The sequence below is a fragment of the Acomys minous genome, assembly GCF_964271855.1.
Source record: "Acomys minous genome assembly, chromosome: 6".
Lineage (NCBI taxonomy): Eukaryota > Metazoa > Chordata > Mammalia > Rodentia > Muridae > Acomys > Acomys minous.
In genome coordinates, this window is record NC_140487.1 from 41841846 (window position 1) to 41863935 (window position 22090).

The 22090-nt window shown below is 47.9% G+C and overlaps 1 protein-coding gene across 3 annotated transcripts in view; it reads right to left on the reverse strand.

Annotated features, from left to right (window-relative positions):
* Window positions 1–22090, reverse strand: part of PAXIP1 (PAX interacting protein 1) — a 47728-nt gene that overhangs the window by 17070 nt on the left and 8568 nt on the right. The window contains exons 4-8 of one of the 3 annotated variants that reach the window (XM_084784407.1): window positions 20932–20995; window positions 14683–14796; window positions 11316–11942; window positions 4268–5015; window positions 3801–3895 (exon numbers count right to left, since the gene is read on the reverse strand). In XM_084784407.1, coding sequence (XP_084640533.1) covers window positions 3801–3895; window positions 4268–5015; window positions 11316–11942; window positions 14683–14796; window positions 20932–20995 — 1648 coding nt within the window. Of the gene's footprint in view, window positions 1–3800; window positions 3896–4267; window positions 5016–11315; window positions 11943–14682; window positions 14797–16213; window positions 16253–16700; window positions 17008–20931; window positions 20996–22090 lie in introns of those variants that run through there. The other 2 variants (XM_084784409.1, XM_084784408.1) reach the window with 2 other exon arrangements.

Below are 22090 nucleotides of genomic sequence, written 5' to 3' on the forward strand. Positions count from 1 at the left end.
TGTGTGCACGTGTGCATGTGCATGCATACACATGCATACACATGCATACACACACACAAAAACTGGTTCCAGTTTTGGAGAAGTTAGTTCTATCCTGGTGTTGGTTTTATACACAAGGCCATCACCACAGAGAACTGAACATTACTGAACACCAGTTGAAATGTAAGTTTAACACTGAGAAAGACCTGCTCTCAATCCAATTCTGGTTTCACTTAGCACTTTGAAATGCAGTTATTTGTTTTAACTGTTCATACATTTAGCTTCATGGGGATGTGACCAAGCCAGCAGTGCCTGCCTTCCCCTGCTCCCCACCCGAGCTGTGTCCTCGGACAGTTACTCATACATTCTAACTCACACGTGCTGTTGCACAGCTTTCTGATCTCACACATTATCTACCTCTGTTCCTGGGTGAAGGTCAGGTCATCCAGGGCTTCCCATGTCCCCCTTAAGACAAATGTTCCTCCTTGCGTAAGTTTCGCTCCCTGGTGCTGACCATGACCTCATCCCACCCTCAACATCTGCTGTCCTCAAAGTACCCTACCCTAATCTCACTCCCATGAGCGCCACAGAATGTGAGGTGCTCTTAGAGTGTGTCCTCAAATCACATAACCTCTCATAAGGCCCAGAGCTTCCCCCAAGTCCTGCTCTTGGTGAGAAGGGGAGGAGCCAATTGCTGCACTATGGTCACTCGAGCAGCTGGAAGGCCTCTCCTGGCTAGCCCAGGGCAAGGTAAGCATTCCCTCAAGCCACCTACAAGCAATCAAGTCAGAGGCATCAATCAAGCCTTTCCAGGAGCATTACCCAGGAGGGAACTAGAACCTTCACTGGGTTCCTCAGCAAGAGCCAACAGCCTCCCCATTTTCCTTGCCCCACCTGCCAAGTCTTGGGTTCTATTTTCATATCTACTTGGAGTTCCCTTCAATGCTCACCCAAGAACTCTCTCACCATCCAGAGTCAAATCCTATTTCTTGGCTGCCTTGTCCCTTGCTGATCAGTAGCTTCTAAGCAGAGGTGTGGAGGAGGTGAACATTCTCAGCTAAGACACCTGCACACCTCCTCACCCTGCAGCTGTACTCATCTGATGGGCAGGCTGTACACTATTTGACTAAGAAATCACCACCCTCAACTCACATAGGCTTTACAAGCTAAGCTGAGCCCTAGACCCTGCCCCACCCTGATCTACAGGCTCCCTGCAGTAGACCCTGCCCCACCCTGATCTACAGGCTCCCTGCAGTAGACCCTGTCCCACCCTGATCTACAGGCTCCTGCAGTAGACCCTGTCCCACCCTGATCTACAGGCTCCCTGCAGTAGACCCTGTCCCACCCTGATCTACAGGCTCCCTGCAGTAGACCCTGTCCCACCCTGATCTACAGGCTCCTGCAGTAGACCCTGCCCCACCCTGATCTACAGGCTCCCTGCAGTAGACCCTGTCCCACCCTGATCTACAGGCTCCCTGCAGTAGACCCTGTCCCACCCTGATCTACAGGCTCCTGCAGTAGACCCTGCCCCACCCTGATCTACAGGCTCCCTGCAGTAGACCCTGTCCCACCCTGATCTACAGGCTCCCTGCAGTAGACCCTGCCCCACCCTGATCTACAGGCTCCCTGCAGTAGACCCTGTCCCACCCTGATCTACAGGCTCCCTGCAGTAGACCCTGTCCCACCCTGATCTACAGGCTCCCTGCACTAAGCCTCTAGTTTTTCAAGTGCCCTGAACAGCCCCTGCTCCAGCATTGCTCTCTCTCTGTTTGCTGTCAGTGTGTCCATCAGGGCTGAGCTGCTATTCTTTTTTTTTCTTTTTTCTTTTTTTTTTTGTTTTTTGAGACAGAGTTTCTCTGTGTAGCCTTGGCCATCCTGGACTCACTTTGTAGACCAGGCTGGCCTTGAACTCACAGCGATCCGCCTGCCTCTGCCTCCCGAGTGCTGGGATTAAAGGCGTGCGCCACCACGCTCGGCTGAGCTGCTATTCTTGACAGCTCTTTCCTTTTCTGTCCCAGCTAGCTCCCATCCTGTGGTGTTGCGGGGCTTGGTTTAGCAGTGATGGGCAACTTGCTTCTTGAGAGTAAGGCAAGTTCAATCTTCAGCACAGGAGAAACACAGAAAAGACAAAAGTCAGAAAAAGACCAAAAACAAAGCAAGGAAACCTGTGCTGCTGCCTTTGGCACCCTTTGGTGCCTTGAAACAGACTTGAGAAAGCCAAACTGGTCAGGATGGGAATGCTGGCTCGGCTGGCAAAAGCTTGTCTAACTCGGGAGAGGCCCTGGACTAAGTCCCCAGAACCCATACATGGGGAATGGTAGCACATGCCTATAATCCCAAGTGGCAGAAAAAAGTTAAGCTGTTCAAGGTCATCTTTGGAGTTCAAGGACAGCTGCTGGAAAGACCCTGCCTCAAGCAAGCATATGAAACACCAAACTTCACTGCTCCATGGTCATCAGTTCTAGCTTGGCCTTTTTCTTTCTTTCTTCTTTTTGGTTTTTCAAGACATGGTTTCTCTGTGTAGCCTTGGCTGCCCTGGACTCGATGTGTAGACCAGGCTGGCCTCAAATTAACAGCGATCGCCTGCCTCTGCCTCCTGAGTGCTGGGATTAAAGGCGTGTGCCACCTCGTCTGGCTTCGACCATTTCATATAGCTTCTCAATACCCAAGTCCATGGCTCCTAATTCTCCCCCCCCTCCATTTCTGCCCTTGCAGCCCCAGACACCCTGAGGCTCCCCAACCCTATCCTCATGCCTCATCCTCTTCTGGCTGGCGAACACTCACCCTCCTGGTGAGCCCAAAGTCTACACCTTACCATGCAACACAACATCTAACTACTCGAGCTCACCCCTTTTCTACATGGCTTGCAAGAATACCCCAATTCCACTACCATGGCACCGAATAAAGTACTGGAAGCCAAGGGGTCTTTGTGCTTTGCTCTCCTGGCTCAAGCGCTGCCCAGGATGAGACAGGATCATAGTCCCCATCAGTGCCACAAATGCACCTTTATTAAGTAGGCTGCGGCATTTGGATCATCTCCCCTTATTCCTCCCGTGGACAGTCTCACGAACACCTGTCCAACCATGAGCTCAGGCCCATTTCCAGGCTCCTCTTAGACCTTTTCTATTCACACCATCACACAGCCTGCCTCTGTCCTGTTGGCTTGCCCAGTCTTGCTGCACACTTGGCACCCACCAGAGGTTTAAACACCAGGAATGCTTATAGTGAACAATATTCAAGCAATGCTTCTATCCTAAACTCAGTTTTTATCTAAGGGGGGTATTGCTCCATTTTGATTTGTAGCATGACTACAAGAAAGACTTCCCAGCTGGGTGTGGTGGCACACACCTTTAATCCCAGCACTTGGGAGGCAGAGGCAGGTGGATCACTGTGAGTTCGAGGCCAGCCTGGTCTACAAAGTGAGTCTCGGACAGCCAAGATAACACAGAGAAACCCCATCTCGAAAAACAAAAACAAACAAACAAAAAAGACAGACTTCCCAAAGTTTTCTTTTTCTTTAAAGACATCCATAAAAAAGAATGAATAAAGAAAAATATATGGACTACCATTCCACAATTAAAAAGAAGACAATTACAGGTAACCATTACCCCTGAGGGAATTATAAGATCCATGAAGCCCAGCTCTCACCTAGCACCCACATGACAAAGCCCAGAAAGTGATAGGCACCTCTTATAAAGGGCAGCACTGATGGCAGGCCTCATGGCATCAGCGTGCACACATGGAACTTGTTGCATAAGGCTAAGCAACCGGGCAGCCAGCCTACACCCTCAAGCACACAGCCCCCCAAATCCCCAGCTCACCCTTTTCCAGGTGGCCAGCAGCTGCTTATCCGACATCCGTTCGGGATAGTCCGCAATTGCAAACACACATCCTAGCAAGAAACCTTCTTCTGGAACTAGAGCAACAGACATGAACAGAAATTAAAAGTGCATTTCAGTGAGTTTAGTTTGTATCCATCATCTGACTACATTTGGAATGTTGCTACAAATACACTAATCTATCTACAAAACCAGATCATTAAAAACAAGACATAATTAAATTAAATCCTCAGCATTGCTCCTGAGGCAGCCTGGATCTACTTAACACCAGTCCTCACTGTAGTGTGTGCAAAGCACAAAGTATCCTAATCACCTAACTGTGATGCCTGCTTGACAGGTATGAGACTCACACTCCACGTGCCACAATTATTTGATAGGCGCCATGGTCTCGGAGCACTTATGCAAGCTTGTAACTTGTAAGTTGTGGGAAAATAGGAACCAGTACTAACTCTCCACTGCTGGGTCATGTCCAAAAAGCTGCTGCTGCTGTTGCTGAGGTGGGGGCTGCAGGGGCAGCTGCAGGGGCTGCTGGGGTAGAACCTGGTGCTGTAGTGCCTGGGATGGTTGGTTCAAGTGTCCTGCCTGATTCTGCATCTGCTGCTGCTGCTGTTGTTGCTGCTGCTGCTGCTGGTGGTGCAGGCGCTGGAGCTGCTGCTGCTGCTGCTGCTGTTGAAGAAGGTTGTGCTGTTGCTGTTGTTGCTGTTGCTGTTGCTGCTGCTGGAGCTGTGCTAACTGGTGCTGCTGGAGCTGTTGCTGCTGCAGCTGATGGAGCTGCTGCTGCAGGGCATGCTGCTGCTGAAATGGCTGCAGCTGTTGTTGAGGGCGATGCAACTGCTGCTGAGGGTGTAATGGTTGCTGTGGAAACTGGAGCTGCTGCTGAGAAAACTGATGCTGATGGACTTGCTGTGGGAACTGATGTGATGGCGGCTGAGGGTAAGGCTGTGGCTGTTGCTGCTGTTGCTGTTGTTGTTGCTGCTGTTGTTGTTGCTGCTGGAGCTGCATGATCTGGGGCTGGAGGTGCAGGACTGGGTGTTGCTGCGGTGGCTGCTGGGGAGGATGGTGCTGCTGCAACACATGGGTCTCGGGAGCGCCTTTAGCCTGGCCAAAAAGCACAGCACTAGCAGAGGGGTGTCCCTGCTGGCCATGCGCCACCTGCTGCTCTAGGTTTTTTGTGGGTGCTGAAAGGGACTGTAAGATCTAGAAAACAAAGGGAGGGCCAAGTCACTACCAACAATTGCTGAGAGGCACTACCCGCTCCCAGGCGAATAACTGCATCCATGCAGTTGATATGCTAAACCGCTACATAATGGGAACCAGACAGCAACACTACACTGCTCTCACATATGCACTTTGTATTCAACATCCGGAGAGCAGGATGCTGAATTACAAAACAGAAAATGGACTAACACAGAAACTGCAAGATGCTCAGGTGAAGTGCTTACTATCTGAGCTTAGCAACCTGAGTTGAAGCCTTGAAACCCACCAAAGAAAGAACCTATTCCCCAACGCTGTCTCTAATCCACACACCACACCACCCCCACAATCCATAATACACACACACACACACACACACACACACACACACACACACACACACACACACACTTAGGGGCACTGATTCACAGAGCTGCTGCATCTTAAAGAACAAAAACCGAGGCCAGGCAGTGGTGGCACATGCCTTTAATCCCAGTACTCAGGAGGCAGAGGCAGGCAGATCGCTGTGAGTTCGAGGCCAGCCTGGTCTACAAAGTGAGTCCAGAGCTACACAGAGAAGCCCTGTCTCTGGGGGGCAGGGGGAGAACAACAAAACAAACAAATGGCAGTATCTGGTCCTGCTTGGGCCTAAGTGGTCTGGGCTACCAGAAATGTGGCGCTCACTCCTGCAACTCCCTCCCTCTGTACTGTGGTCTGCTTCCGACTGACTAGAGTGTGCTGTTGAAAGTGGCAGCCTTGGTTCAGATCTCTCCACAAGTGCAGCCATGTTCTACTTCACCCTGCTTCTGGGAATCACTTCTACTTCAGGTAAGGCAGGGGGGATCCACTCTTACCACCAGAGCAACACAGACCACAGCTATACCCAGCACAGCTCCTGTTCTTCTCTCACTGTACTTGGCCCTGGGCAGTGTATGTGACATTAGAAAGGGACAGATGGACTCTAGCAAAAGGTGTGCTTAAAGGCTAGCTGGGCTCAACAATATGGACTTAAATTCCAACACTTAGAAAATAGAGGCAAGAGCATCAAGAGTTCAAGGTCAGCCCTGGCTTCATAGGGAGTTCAAGGCTAGCCTGAGTTACACAAGACAGTATCTAATAATAATAACAACAACAACAACAACAACAACAACAGCAATAGTAGTAGTAGTTGTTGTTGTTGTGATGAAGTAGGTGATGGGGCCATGCCAGTCTGACAACATGAGCGCAGAGCTCCCAAACTCACATAAGAGCCAGGGACAGGAGTACATGCACCTGTAATTTTTTTTTCCTCTAACATTTTTTTTTAAAAAGATTGATTGATTGATTGATTGATTTATACACTACTCTGCCTACATGCCAGAAGACGGCATTAGATCACATTATAGATGGTTGTGAGGTACCATGTGGTTGCTGGGAATTGAACTCAGGACCTCTGGAAGAGCAGTCAGTGCTCTTAACCTCTGAGCCCTCTCTCCAGCCTTGTGCCTGCCATCTTAATGCTCTTACAGGGAGAAGGGATGCAGAGACTGGAGATAAGAGGAAGCTCACAGGTCATATAGCCTAGCTACATAGCAGTGAACAAGAGAGACTTTGTCTCAAACATGGTGGAAGACAGAAACTGACACATATAGTCCACAGGAACACTGTAGTACAAGCACAACTATGTGCTTGTATATGAACATGAACATACAGGCAAAGTTTATTTTAAATGAATGGTGCTCATTGTGGTAGCACATATATTAAAACTGGAATGATACATAAAATATTAGCATGGCCCCTACACAAGAACAACATGCATGTTCATTAAGAGTTCTATAGTTTTGAAACTTCAATCCTACAGGCAATAAGGAAGGCCGAGAGCAGAAGTTGTCTTTTCCAGCTCTAAAACATGCACACATACAAGTAGCATACAGACTATGCAGGTTATATTCATATATTTGGGAGTATACACACACACACACACACACACACACACACACACAGAGAGAGAGAGAGAGAGAGAGAGAGAGAGAGAGAGAGAGAGAGAGAGATGTAACAACTAATGGAAAGGAAGTAATGATTTTTTTTGAAAGAGAGAAGGAAGAGAGTTTGAAAGGAGGAAAAGGGAAATGATGTAATTATGTTAAAATCTCAAAAAATAAAATAAGGCTCATGAAAGCAGCTTTTCTTTTGTGCATTTTGTACCCAGATATAAGCCAACAGTGAGAACAGTGATTAGAATGGCTTCCTGAAAAATCACTACAGCTGGTGAATAGCCTTCCTCAAACAAGACGAAGCAACAGATGGGACAACACAGCAACACATCAATAGGCCAAAGCAGCCATCTGTCACACTGCTGTCCTCTGCACTGTCAACCCCATCCAAAATGGCCCTGAGGAGATGCCCCACAACACGAAAGCCACTGCCAGGACAGTCATGGGATAAATCTGCAGCCAGGCAGGCCCCTAGACCAACCTCTGGCTCTGAGGGAGATAAGCAGAATTCAGCCGACTTTGGTGTCTGTGTTTATGATAATATGATTATGATATATATGATACAGAATTATGATAAAGGGAGGGAAGGAAGCCAGCGGTGGTGGCGCACACCTTTAATCCTAGCACTGGAGAGGCAGGGGCAGGTATATCTCAGAGTTCAAGGCCAGCCTGGTCTACTGCGTACCAGAACAGCCAGGGCTACACAGAGAAACCCTCTCTCGAATAACAGAGAGGAAAGGGGGGCATGGTATGTAGCTGTTTCTGCTATGGGCTTAGAAGCAAAGGCTGATATGCTCCCCTGTCATGGCTGACCCAATCTGCCCAAGGAGAAACAATGGACAGTCAGGAGTTGGGAGAATCAAGGACGGCCATTAACATGGGGGCTCTGCAACAGTGGTGGAGACAGCCACCAGAGCACTGCTGTGCTCACCATGTCACCCTCCCATCTCATCTGCCTCAAACTGAGAACTCAGCAGCCTGAGGAACCCAAGGAATAGACCATGTAACCACACCGCCTTCAAGCAACAATTCTCAACAGACAGTAATTTTGAATTTCCCTCCTTTAAACTGCATCACCCATGTTCCTGCCAGAATATAAAAAGCATTATGGTACATACCACACAAGCCCTAGCTAGGCCATAGCAGCCAGCAATCAGGAGTTTGACAGTCACCTTCACATTGACCGAAAAATCAAACTAAGTCCCCTTGTCTAACATTCTGAAATTCATTTTCTGTACTCGGTAACAACTCTCAGGAAGTGTCACCTGAACCTACTTTTGCTGCTGCTAGCTGAGCTGGCTCTATTCTGGAGCCAGTGTCAGCGTAGCCCCTGGCCCTCAGCTCATTTCAGGTATCACTTTACGTCTAAATCCAAACAGACTTGGGACTCCCCACACTTGAACCTGCATCTATGTGAGCACACACAGCAGGAGACTATGACTGACCAACCCTGCTCCTGCGATGAGAGCGAGGAAGGGCAAAGCCCGTGCCTTCAGTGTCAATGCATGGCTGCTACCCACAACTTTTCAGGGAAGGGAATATGCGGACTCTTGGGCAGCTGAAACCCTAACACCAGCTCTGAGACCTTCTTAGTGAACATTTCCAAGTGTTTACAGAGCAAATCCACCTGAACAGCCCAGGTCGCCCTCAACAGAACCTGCTCACCTTCAAATTTCTCCTTCTGGTGGTCTTACCCTTCTCGTAAGTCCTGAGGTAAGATATGTCCATCGTCTTTGCCTCCAGCCTACTGACCATCACACCCCTTACTTTCAACTGTCACCAAGCCCACTAGCTCTCCAATACTCTTCCTGCTGTCCTCCACTGCTCTCCTAAAGTCCACCCTGCTTTGTGGCTCTGGGTCCACAGGGCTCCTGCTTCCTGGACACTTATGTGCAGGAAGGCAGGGTGACACATCCTCCATACTCGGGCTGGAACCACCCCTTATGTATAGTCCAGTGTCCCCTACCTCATGCTCCCCACAAGCAGACATGCCTAGTTTGTCAGCTCTGAGGCCCCTCATCTCCATACCTTCCCAGAGACATGGAAGGGCTTTGGTCAGTCACGTACTTGGGAGTAGTGGGACCTTAGGCCTCTGGAGGTTTCATTCCTCAAAGTGCTGTAGTTCTGGAACAATAGGCCAGCTTTTGTTTGTTTGGTTATTAAAGGTTCATTTATTTTTATTTGTGTGAAAAATTGTTTTGCCTGCATGTATGCCTGTATTACACGTATGCAGTGGCTGCTGAGGGCAGAAGAGGGCGGTAGGTCCCCTAGGACCGGTGTTACATGAGTGCTGGGACTCAAGCTGAGGTTCTCCAGTGTGCTCTGAACTGTGTAGCCATCTCTTCAGCCCGATCAGCCAGCGTTTATCATACCCACCCATCACCATTACCCCCAAAAAGCCTGAAATCCAGCCTGCATAGAAAATCTTGGAATCTGGGCAAATGTATCAAATTTTATAATTTATTTTGACCAGTGCAGAATGTACCTATCCGTGAACTCCAAAGGGCACGGTCTAGGCTCTGCCTGTGGTCACTTCCTTGTCCACCACTGCTGGACCCATTCTCTGCATGTTGTCCCTGCTGGGGCATGTTATTTCAGTGCCAAAGTCCCAATGACAGCAGTCTATCAGGGCTATAGGCCAGCCTAGTTCTGGTCTGCCCCTCACCTTCCCTCTGCCCAGCCTGAGCACCTTCTTATAACGCATTAAAGTTGTGATTGCCAACCTAAACTAGTGCTGGCCATGTCCTGTCTCTGGATCAATCATCTCGCAGTAGCCCCATTCTCCTCAGACCTGGATAACCCTCTGCTGTCTACTTTGCCTCAGCAGCTAGCTTTTCTTTTTCCAGCACCTAAGAATGCCTGCAGTCACCTGGATTGTGTCCCCTCCACTGTCTCTAGAATCTCAACCACCAGTATTCACTGCTAACGTTACAAACAGGAGACAGTTTTAAGCATCTCTAACCACTAGAGGCTTTCTTAAAACCCTTGCCATAATCAAACCCAGCAAAATGGTTCTTAACATCATCTCACACCCAAGCCATTAAGAGTTACCTATGTCCACCTCAAATGGTACTGGGTCCTGCCTCAAGCTGTTACCACAGTAGAAGAAAACTATCAAGGGGGGTGGGGGTGGGGGGTGGGGGAGCGAACCAATCTGCCAGACCAGAAAAGCCACCATAGCAGCTCTTGAATGGGAAGAGTTGCTTTTTGTTTTGTTTTGTGTTTTTAATAATTTTAAAATTATTTATTACTGGGAGATCAGGTCTGCTATGGGTGTCAGTGTACAACTTTGTAGCACTGAATTCTCTCCTTCCACCTTTTCTGTGGGTTCTGGAGATTGAACTTAGGACACCAGGCTAATTGTATAGCAAGTGCTTTTAGCCAGTGAGCCATCTCCGCAGTCCCGAATGGGAGGACTTTTGACTGCCCACGCCTACTGCTCCCAGCATGCCCCTGGACTCTCCTCTTGCTTCGTCCTACCTCATGCAGTCTGTTGCAAAGCTAAAGAGCATTGTGTATTGTCCACCCCACTCACCTCCCTGCCTGCATCCTTCTTTTGCACACCACCTGAAAGGGTCTCTAGCTATCACACCTGCAGCTCTCAACTCTCTGCTGCAATACAATCTCTGCTCGCTCACTCGCTCACTCCCTCACTCAGCAGGATCCTCTCTAGCACTGCTTTCTAGCCTCTTGTGGGGCTTTCCTGTTCCCTTCCCCTCTCACCCTTTTATAACTCTTCATACAACACCAGTCCAACCTCAGCCCAGCGCTGCTCAGATCCTGTGGAGGATTCCCATGAAACAAGTGCACACTCCTCCCCATGACCACATAACAAACCTACTTGTCTGTCTCTCATGGTGCTCTCACACCACCCAGCTCACTTCTCATGTCCTCAGAGAGCAGCAAATCCTTGCCACTTTGGTCTTACCTGGAACTCACCTCAGTCCTTTCCATAATCTGTCACTTGAGGCTGACTGACATCACCTCTGTCCTAACACGACTCCTGCTATCAGGAAGTGTCTGACTTTGACACTGAAATACATACACACTAGCAAGGACAAGCAGGGACACCGTACAAAGATGTGAGTCTTTAGGACACCCACTGGGCTTACTCCTAGGAGGACACAAATGGCTACATTGCCAGGCCGTGAGACCTCATGTAGCCACTGGCAGGTATTTGGTCCCTGCTAGCCCAAATGTCACCATCTGACTCATGCCTGTTTAACATGACTGTAAAGAAGTTCCCACAAAAATGGGACTCGTAAGTAACCTGACCTGCAGAGTCACAAAATGTCACTCTTGAATGCAACCTTCAGTTTCTGAGACTTACGTGGGCAACATTGGATGGCCGGCTGATCTGCTGAATGTCGGCGTTGTTTGTGATGTTTCGCAACGTCCGCACAGCTGGGCTCCAGGTCCCTAGCACTTCTGATCGCTCAGAACTCTGGAGGTTTTGTCCAGCAGCCATTAAGGTACCCCGCATGTCAGGAGGCAGGATGTCCCCTGGGACAGGTGGAACATTGGCACACAGGTTAATGAGTCCAGGCCCTTTTCCCTGAGGCAGCCTGCGCTGGGCCGTGGTGAGAGGTGGGGCTTCTGCTGGGGCCCAGTTCAAGCTCCGCTCCTGCTTTTCCGGGGATGAGTCAGAAGAGTCATCAAACATCAGCTCCCCCTTGGACACCTCAGCCCTGGGCTTGGGAGAGCACGGCTGGTCCGCAGGAGAAGCTTCTGGAGAGCTGGCTGCACTCGACTTCTCCTCAGTGCTGCCCTCGTTCTGAGAGTCCTGCTCCTCGTTATCACCCTCCTCCTCCTCTTCCTCCTCTTCCTCTTCATAGATGATCAGACGTGGATGGTAAAAGGCTTCATCCTTCCTGCTCTTCTCGGACACACAGTCCAGGACCCAGTCAGGGGTGACAATCTTGATACTTGCTCTCTTGACAGCACGCTCGTATTTCTCCTAGGAGGGAAGCATAAACACACACTAAATGGTCACTGTGTCCTCTCATCCTGTAAGCATGCATTTGAGGACAGAGCTCACCGTGGGATACAGATGCAGAGCTGCTGGTGTCCCTGCCATGCTACCCAGAGAGGCAAACCCATGCCTGTACCTGTGAGCAGAGCTGTAAGAGGCACCACAGGAAGGTCCTGACTGCAGCAGGAAGCTTAAAGACTCAATCAACTTTTATAGGTGACATTTTAAGTACATACAGAGAACTAGAAATCTTATGGAAAATAATTAAGCAAAGACCTGAAATATCTTATTTATATGCCTTTTATAGAGCTGGCTGTCCAAGACAGGCTCCCGTTCACTAAGGGAACTGTAGGCAAGTGCCTTCAAGTCAATACAATAGGAATGGTCACAGGGTGTGACTGCCCTCCCCCAAAGAGGTTAAACATACAGTAAGAATACAACTTAGAACCCGCACTAAGAGACAAGGTGTGGTGCTAGTATTAACTGCCAACTAAGCACCTAGAGGGCAGGCCTCCGGGCACCCCTGTGAGAGATTATCCTGAGAATAACTAGCTGTTAAGGGAAGACTACTAATTGTGGGCAGGGTGATTCTGGAACAGAGGACCCTAACCAGTATGATAGGGAGGCATACTGAGCTCCAGCATGCACTCAGTCACCACTTGCTTCTGACTGTGGACTAGATCCCACAAGCCCGTCACTGTGATTTCCTTGCCTCAAGAGTTTTTCCCTTAAATTGCTTTTGCTGCTACAAAAAGAAAACTTGGGCAGGTTAGTGAAGAACTGACAGGGCAGGATTTGGGAATGCCTCCCAGATAGGCCATGACTGGGACAGAGAAGGTAGGACTGCCTGGTGAGGAAGGCAGACAAACAGCACAGTGAAAAAAGAGTGAAGAAAGAGGTGAAGGTCTACCCTCCTGGGAAGCTTCTTGAAGAATCAAAAACAATAAAATAAAAGTGGATGTAAAAACACAGTATGTAGCCAGGCTTTAATTCCAGCACTCGGGAGGCAGAGGCAGGCAGATCACTGTGAGTTCGAGGCCAGCCTGGTCTACAGAGCAAGTTCCAGGGCAGCCAAAGTTACATAGAGAAATCTTGTCTCAAAGGGGAGGAAAAATCCAAATTCTTAGTCAGCTGTTTGAATGGTACACACCTTTAATCCTAGTGCTTGGGAGGTAGATGCAGGGAGATCTCTGTGAGTTGAGGCTAGCCTGGTCTACAAAGTGAGTTCCCGGACAGCTGGGGCTATACAATGAAGAGACAAAACAAAACGATTTTAATTCCTTTAAATACAAGTTTTAGGAAGTAGGGGAGATATATGCAATATGTGTCCTTGGTGGGCAAGGTACCTTTCACAGAAAAAAAAATTCACAATAATGAGCTCTAGGCCAGCCAAGGCTACAGTAAGACCCTGTCTCAAGAAAACAAAGAAAGTAACAGCAGGGATGGGATCACAATGATGAAAAGGCCACAGCTAAGAAGTGAGTTGGTTCCAACTACTTTCCTCTAAATACTTGTATGCACATCAGGAGAGCAAACAGCACTGCCCTGTGCCAGGAAGACCCCAGATGCCTTCGTTTCTCACCTACCCAAGTGCATATACTAATATGTACACTGGAATGCTAGAATCTTTGTTTTCGACTTCTCCCCTCCCCACTGCTGAGGATGGAACCCAGGCTCTCAAGCATGTGAGGGTAGCACTCACCATTGCCCAGACAAACCACGCTACATCAGCATCCATACCAGAGGGTATGAATCTGCCAATCTCCTGCTGACTTGTCAATGTGCTGTGGGAACTCAACACCCAAATTCGGGTCCTCTGAAAGAACCACAAGTGTACCTGACCACTCAGCAACCTCTCCAACCTCCAGGTAATCAACGAGTAAGTAAATATTGCAGGCTGACATTCAAAAACTTAATACTTGACAAACCCACTGTGATGGCTATTCTTGGTTGTCAACTTGACATCTGGAATGAACTACAGTCCAGAAATGTAGAGCACACCTGTGAGAGGTTATTTTTGCTTGGTTTGAAGTGGGCAAATCTACTTCTAGTCTAGAACTTCGAGGTAGAAAGACACACGCCTTTTTCTTTTCCTTTTTTATTAATTAATTTATTTATTTATTCACTTTACATCCTGAAAGATGCATGCCTTTGATCCAGATCGTGAGGTAGGAAGACACGCCTCTAATCTGGGCTACGCCTTCTGCTGGAAGCCTCTGTAAGGACATAGAAGGAAGCTTTGCTCTTTGCCTGCTTGCCTTGCCTTGTTAGCACTGTCACTGGAGCCTGCTTTTTCAAGATTTCAGAGTGTAAAAAGACCAGCTGAGATACCCAGCCCTGTGGTCTGAGCAACAGCTGGATTCCTGGACCTTCCATTCATGGCTGACCACTACTGAAGTAACTAGACTGCGGCCTGTAAGTGACTCTAGTAAGTCTCATCCATCTATGTATGTATGCATCCACCTATCTATTATCTATCTACCTATTTATCTATCTAGAATCATTCCATAAGTTCTATTTAGCTAGAGAACCCTGACTCGTACACCCACCCTATTCATGTACTGCCTCTTAAGCTCATAATTTATCATCTCGCATCTTTTATGGCAGAAACTAATATAAGCAGCTTCTGTAGACAGACTCTAGCCATTGCAAAGAGCTTCTTTAAAAGCATCTTCGATACTTGTGAACATGTGACCTGAGAGGATGGTGCATTTGCAGCGCTTACCCCCTTTGGCTCCGGAACAATCAAATGTGTACACTTCTTGTTGAGGTTTAGCTGGCAACTGCCCCCATGGAACGTAACCAAGGCCCACAGGGCACTGCGGTCCTCAGACGACACCTGGCAGAGAGTGAGAAACAAGTCTTCATCATACATTCAACTATGTCTCCATTTCCACTTACTACACTACGGTGTCCACACACTTGTTCATGGGTGGGCTCTCTCAGCCAGCTGGCCAAAGGATGCTGTCGAGAAACATAAGAGCAGCACTCAGCCCTTTGCCGTGTCACCAACTGAGCAAAACGTACTGCCATCCAGGGCTGTGTGAGTGGCTTGGTGGTAGGCAGAGCTTGCCTTGCATAGACAAGGCCTCACGCTAGTTCCCAAGAACCACAAAATAAATTTAAATTGAGCACTGGCTGCTCTTCCAGAAACCAGGGTTCAGTTCCCTGCACCCACACGGCTGTTTCCAATCATGTGTAACTCTAGTTCCAGGGGACCCAACACCCTCTGGTCTCTATGGGTACTGTACACATGTAGTACAGACATAGACATACATGCAGGCAAAACACCCATACATAGAAAAGAAACATAAGCTGGGTAGTGGTGGTGCACGCCTTTAATCCCAGGACTTGGGAGGCAGAGGCAGGTGGGCCACTGTGAGTTTGAGGCCAGCCTGGTCTACAAAGCGAGTCCAGGACAGTCAAGGCTACATAGAGAAACCCTATCTCGAAAAACAAAAAACAAAGAAAGAAACATAAAAAAAAAATATTTTAAAATTCCATATATATCCCAAAAGCATGAATAGAGGGGTACAGTCATTAACAAAAACAATACAAAAAAAGTAAAGAGGACAGAGAGACTACTTCACTTTCCACCATTTCTGAAAATGTTTAAGCATCAAAATTATATTCATAGGGGCTGGTGAAATGGCTCAACAAGTAAAACATTTGTTAGGCAAGCCAGACAAGCCAAGTTTGATGCCAGGAACCCACATAAAAGCAGAATCAACTTCACAGAACTGTCCTTTGGTCCACATGCGCACTTTTGACACTTGACCTCCCCCCAAAAACAATCATAATATTTTTTCATCAAAGTTACAAAGAACTCTGTCAGAACTAGTAACGAATCTTTATTATGATATGGATAAAGTTGTAAGATAAAATCCAGTGAGTGGACAGCCAAAGAGAAACCAAACATTCCATGCGAAAAGCCAGTCCTTTGCTTCACAGACTCCAACGCTGCTGCCACTACCTGTCTGCCTACCATGTGACAGAAACTGTGTCACATGCTTCCCATACTAACTAACCTGACTGTGATTGTGACACACAGGACTTGACACCAACCCCAGTGACACTCAGGAATGGTGGACATTGGCACTTGACGCCCCAGTGTGTCATCCCAGGTCCAACTCTATACACACTGGCAGCTGCTCCTCTAAGGCAAGACCTCTGGGAAAGGCCAAACTAACTTCTCAAGGATAAGACTTAGTCTAAAAGGCAAGAGAAACACTTAAGAAATGTAATGCAGTATTCACCTTAAGATAATCACACAGGCACATAAATCTTTTCTGGATAAATATAAGTTGAGGATTACGGGTGTTGAAGAGGCCTGGGTACTAATAAATACCTGACTTCTTAATGCCAGCATGTGACCCCCAGGGAGCTAACCTTGGAGAGCCACTCCTAGGGGCTGTGCTGTTTTTTTGAGACAGGGTTTCTCTGTGTAGCCCTGACTGTCTGTTCTGGACTTGCCTTGTAGAGCAGGCTGCTTCTGCTTTCCTGAGTGCTTGGATTAAAGGTGTGTGCCACAACGTCCAGCTCTAGGGGCTGTTCTGTATTCCACACTCTCTGACTACAGGTGAACTTTCTAAAGTCATATTCTAATCAGTACCTGACCAGGTTAGTAACTTCTTGCAGTACTTGCAAAACTAGGTTTACTTATCTGACAAAGACTGATCCAATGACTCACTATGCAATATGTATTTAAAACGAGTATAAAACCTAATCTAGATGCAGGCTTACCACTTTAATGGCCATGTCGGAAAGGACTAGCTTCTTTACAGGTAGAGTAACTGGCCTTCACTGTGCACATCCTGCCACGGGCACACACCTCACTAGGCAAGGGGAGCACCAGGAGAACGGGCTCACTGTCTCTGGTATCCAGCTCCTGTCAACTCAAGAGCACACCCACAGCAGCTCAGAGCTCCGCAGCAGCAAGACTGGCCTCCGCACCCCCACAACAGTGACTGTCACCTCCACCTCAAGGGACATGAGGGCATTTTTATTTTTACAATTTTCTGTAATTTCCAAATTTTCAAAAGCAGTCTCTTTAAATGGGGAAAAGTGCTTATTTTTAAAGCCATCTTTCTAAAACCATGTTGGTTCCAATGCTTTGCTGCCTCCTCCCAGTGTCAGGCTAAATCCCAACTCTCCAGCATGGGACCAAGGCAGCTTAGCCTGTCTGGCTCCTGTGCCAACCACACCATTGTCAACACACTGAAGCACCTATGTGGCAAGCCTACTTCCTGCTGTCCCTCCACTGAACCCCTGACAAACCATTACTATGAGCAGCGCCCACGCACCAACGATCTGCTCTTGTCCGATTGTCCTCCTGGTGTACAATTCCCTCTGACCCGCACCCCCAACTCTGCTTCCCTACTACCAGCTGGCACTCCTCTCAGCTAGGCAGAGTGGTGCTTGTCTGTAACCCCAGCATCTGGGAAATGGGACAGAAACTCAGGGCTATCTGAGGACCAAATATTCAAATGTATGAGCCTATGGGGAGATATTTCTCTTTCAAACCGCCACACTTGAGGTTAGCCTGGACTACATTTGGGACCCTATCTCAAACAAACAATTTTTAAAAAGTGCCCCCCTTCCAGTCTCCACACATGAGGAGGGCAGCCCATGATTCCAGTCTCCATGTTACCCTCCTCAGTCAGCTAACACTGCTTACTAAAAACTAGGGTCCCCCATGCAATGTAATCCCTGAGCTGATCTTGGGGCCTAGACAGTCAAGAAATGCGACTGACATGCAACTGCAGCCTTCTCAATCCAAGTCACAATTGGTCAGACTTTCCATATTTGTGGAGCTCCACAAATAACACCACCTAGTGCCTGGACAGGCGTGCTTGGACTGTAGTCCCTGATCTCATCGTGGGCAGCTTCCCCACTCTCCAGGCTAACCATCCTAGGGATCTATCCGCAGCCTACATTCTAAGACCACTTAGAAGGCTATGTGATCCTGAGCTTCAGGGCCCAAGCTTCACCTTGCCATCTTTTCTCTCTTCCTGGTCCTGGGTCACAGAAGTAGACTGAAGGAACACACCCACACATTATTACAAACTCAGAAAGCAGACGTTCCCAGGAATATAAACCAAAGCAGCAGTATCTAATTTGCTCTTCCAACTTCATCTCCATCCTAACTAGCACCTTGCCTGTCCAGTCCTTCCCATGTGTTCAGTCCCTGGGACTGCATGCCTTACCCAAGGGTCTCTCATGCTCCTGCCACCTCTCCCCTACCCTCCCATTACGCCACATGTCCTTCAAGTTGTTCTGTGTGGACTGCTCACGGACGTCCCAAATTCCACTGCACACCAGCATCCTTCATCCTTTACATACCAAGCTCTACTTGATTTCCCATCAGCTTGCTCCCAGGCCCTGACCTGGAGACACGACCACTCTGGCTACAGCACTGGCAAGCTCTGGGACCTGAGAGTTCCCACCACCGCTAGGGTCCACACGGCACTTGTGAACTCATCTCTGCTCTCCACAGTGTAAAATTCTAATGTCCACCCTGACCGCCATCACATGCACAGCTCCCAGATAAAATTTCCTGGCACTCATTAGTCATTTTAATCTCATTTTCCAAAGCTTCTAATGTAAATGTTTACAAGCCAAATTAAAATATGTAGTTAAAACAAAAAGGACAGCTGAGCTCAGTGGCACACACTTTTAATTCCAGCATTCAGAGAGGCAGAGGCAGGTGGATTCATGTGAGTTCAAGGCCAGTCTTGTCTACAAAGCAAGTCCAGGACAGTGAAGGCTACACAGAGAAACCTTGTCTCAAAAAAACCAAACCAAACCAACCAGACTGGGCTTCTTTGCCAAGCCCAAACTCAGGGAGCTGGTTTCATAGTCTTCCCTGACCTACCCTTCTGCCCTCCCAGCCCTGCCCTTCCCCCAAGTACCAGGCACACCAGCATGCTTTAAAGGCCTTCCAGATCCAGCCCCTTCTTCCTTCAACAAGCTCCGCTCCTGGCCCATTCAGGTCACACTCTGTCAAAGTGTGCCTCCCCTCGAAGCCAAACCAACACCCTCCTTTCAAAAGCAGTCACATCTGGACCCCCATCTTCACCTTCCATACACAACATGGCGTGCTATAACCCCATTTTATATGTTACATGCCTCCTATTACATTTACTACGACCACTGCTAAAACAGGATAATATTTAATTAGCTACTTAAAACCCTGTGATCATCTTACATTAGCATAATTTCAGCTTTGTTTCCCCAAGTCAATCTACTGAACCTCACATCTCTGTCCTCCCCACACCAACTAGGCTTAGCCTTCTCCTGTCCTCACTGAGTCTGAACCCCTTCTGACGGAGCGAGCCACATGGAGCCCGGAAGGCCAATGAATGCCAGAATAAGGGAGTGAGGCCCACGGTGCAGGTGAGGCAAACAGCGCTCTGTAGAGACAGAGACATGGTGACGTGGCCTCACTTCCCACGTGTCTGATGCTGTTATAGATCTGGAAAGCACGGAGATTGTACGGAAAATGGTAGAGGCTGCACATACCCAGAACTGCCAGCAAAAGTTACAAGCATCCTCATGTAAATATATATTTAGACCAGAAGGGGAGGGGGTCACACTAAAAATATAGAGTAAAATTTTTTAAAAATTAAAGAGAAAAATCAATCTTAAAATAAATTACAAATCTCAACAAATTCCTGTTTAAAGAAACAAAACAGGGGAGGAGGAACAGCAACTTTAATGATCTGCATCAAAGTGATGCCACCAATCAAAATAGAAAAAAAAATTATAAAGATTCCGCAGGATTTCTAGAATTTACACAACAGAAAAGAACAAGTAACTCCAGATAAACTTACTTACTCATTGCCTGGACAAGAGGGACCACTCAAGGGCAACATCATGTGTTAAAGGTTAAGTCTAGCCAACAACCTAACAACGATAACCCAACACTCCCTGGTTCCCAACCTGGGCAAGGCTGAGGGGAGAGGGCAGGCAAAGCCAAGTCCTTCCCAGCTCACGAGCATCCTGCTCTGCTCCTTTCCCAGAGACCTAAAGAAAGGTAGGAAGGCAGTTCCTCAGACCTGCACCCCAGGCACCCCAGGCTGGACACCTTCTGCCTAAGTCACTAATTTCAGCACACTGTTTAGTGGCACACGGACTTGTGACTGGCGTGTTGCAGCTTAGGCTTTGTCAGCTGGGGCTAGAATAGGACACTAGCCCTAAGGATGGACTTTAAAACAATACCCACCTTTCTCAGGACCCCAAATTAGCCACCAGCAACATTCAGCTTCCCTTTTCCCCTGGTTGACGCAATGCTGTGCATCTCTGCTACATCCAGCTTTTCTACTTAATACCATGTCCCAACTCCACACACTTCTATACCTACACTGCTGTGTAAGCGTATAACGTAGGGTTCTTAAGCCCTTCCTGTCACTGCCTGGTTATGACTGTGCCCTCCTGTAGATGACACGTGCATGGCCATCCTTACTTCTAAGCTTCTCAACACTGGGAGCATTGCAGGCCTTGATATTGCTAGATCTGTCTAACTTCACTGGCAGTGAGCAGTACGTCCCCTGCATCCTCACCAGGACTGAATGCATCGTTACAGAAATAATGAGCAAAAACTATCTCATTATTAAAATGTTCATGTGACTAAAACTATATAAAACTACATAGCAAATGACTTGATGGGCTAATATAAACTAAATTCACTCCTTGGAGTCATCTGCTAAGCTCTTCTTACTCATCTATAGGAAAAACCTTAGACTACAATTCTGAGTGAATTTTGTCTCTAATTTCATTTAAAGTATTTATCATATTTAAGCTTTTAAGTTACATATGTACATATATTTTATTGTCAGACAATGGTCAAGTGTGCTGGAAGTTGGCTATCAAATATAGTCAGTTTAGCACAAGGATTCTAGGGAGCTAGTTAATAGAAGTCATAGGTCCAAGCACGTGAGCACTCAGAACCATCATAGTCAATAAGCATGCTTACCTGAGAAAGGCAGGCAGTGAGTCCAAAAAAAATCTGACAGGACTCTGGAGAGAAACCATTGACTCTGTCGGACAGTTATTAAGATTGCAATGAAGTAAGATGAGCACAGCTGGCACTCCACTAACACAAGCCCTGCCTCCCGGTGGGGCAGGCTCTACCACCTCCCTCCCGTCAGTGCATTTAGGAAGTGAGACAGGCTGAAGATGACCAGAGACTGCAGAGCAGATGGCAGTAAAGCACGAAAGGAAGTGAGCGAGTTTCAGCAAAGGGCATCACAAAACCCAATTCTCTACTCACTCATAACTAAGAAGGACAGTGTGTTCACATGGAAACTTCCTGACTCCCAAAAGCTACCTAACTACACACCACACATAGAGAAACACGCACACACATCTACAAAGCCATGTGCAGAAGATGTTAAATGCAGCACCACAGCTGTGCTTGGCCCACACAGGGCTCCTTCCTTGAAGAACTTGTGTGCTCTGAACTCAGGCAGGACAACTCAGGGCCTGGATTATAAATTCCCAAGACCTTTCTTAGTTCTAAAGCTGGCTGGAACACTCATCCGAGTTCCTTCTGTGATCTGCTGTGCTTAGATCTGCACTGATAGAGCAGGTCTCCCAGAGACACACCAGAGTGCGTGGAGTTCAAACTAGGGAGAAAGGACCTACAGAGAGAGCTGGGAAATGAACAGCCGACCAAGGCCTCCCTTACAGGCACACTGACAAATCCTAAACATGAGCTATCCCCACCTGTGAAGGAGGAGGCTCAAGCACAAAGTCTTCTGCCTAACTTCAGGGCTCCTCCCCTTCTGCAGATGGAGGAGACCAGCAAACCTCAGGGAGACTATCAGCCAGTCTTGGGCCTTGTTCTGTTGCTTTGGACAGTCAGACAAGAGCTCAAACAATCTGAGGCTTCCTAAGAAGACTAGGATAGAGAAGAGGTCCGGGAAAGACACCAGGGATGTAACACTGGACTCCACTTCGGAGAGAACCACCCTCCTGGGGTTTGTCTGTCTGTCTGTCTGTCTGAAACCTATGCTTATAAAGATGCAAAACAACAAAGAACTCTTCACTTTTTGACTCTGAATGAAGAATGAGAATCCTGAGCCAGAACTGCATCCTCTAAGAAGAGCTGCTGAGAGAGGGAAGCGTGCGTT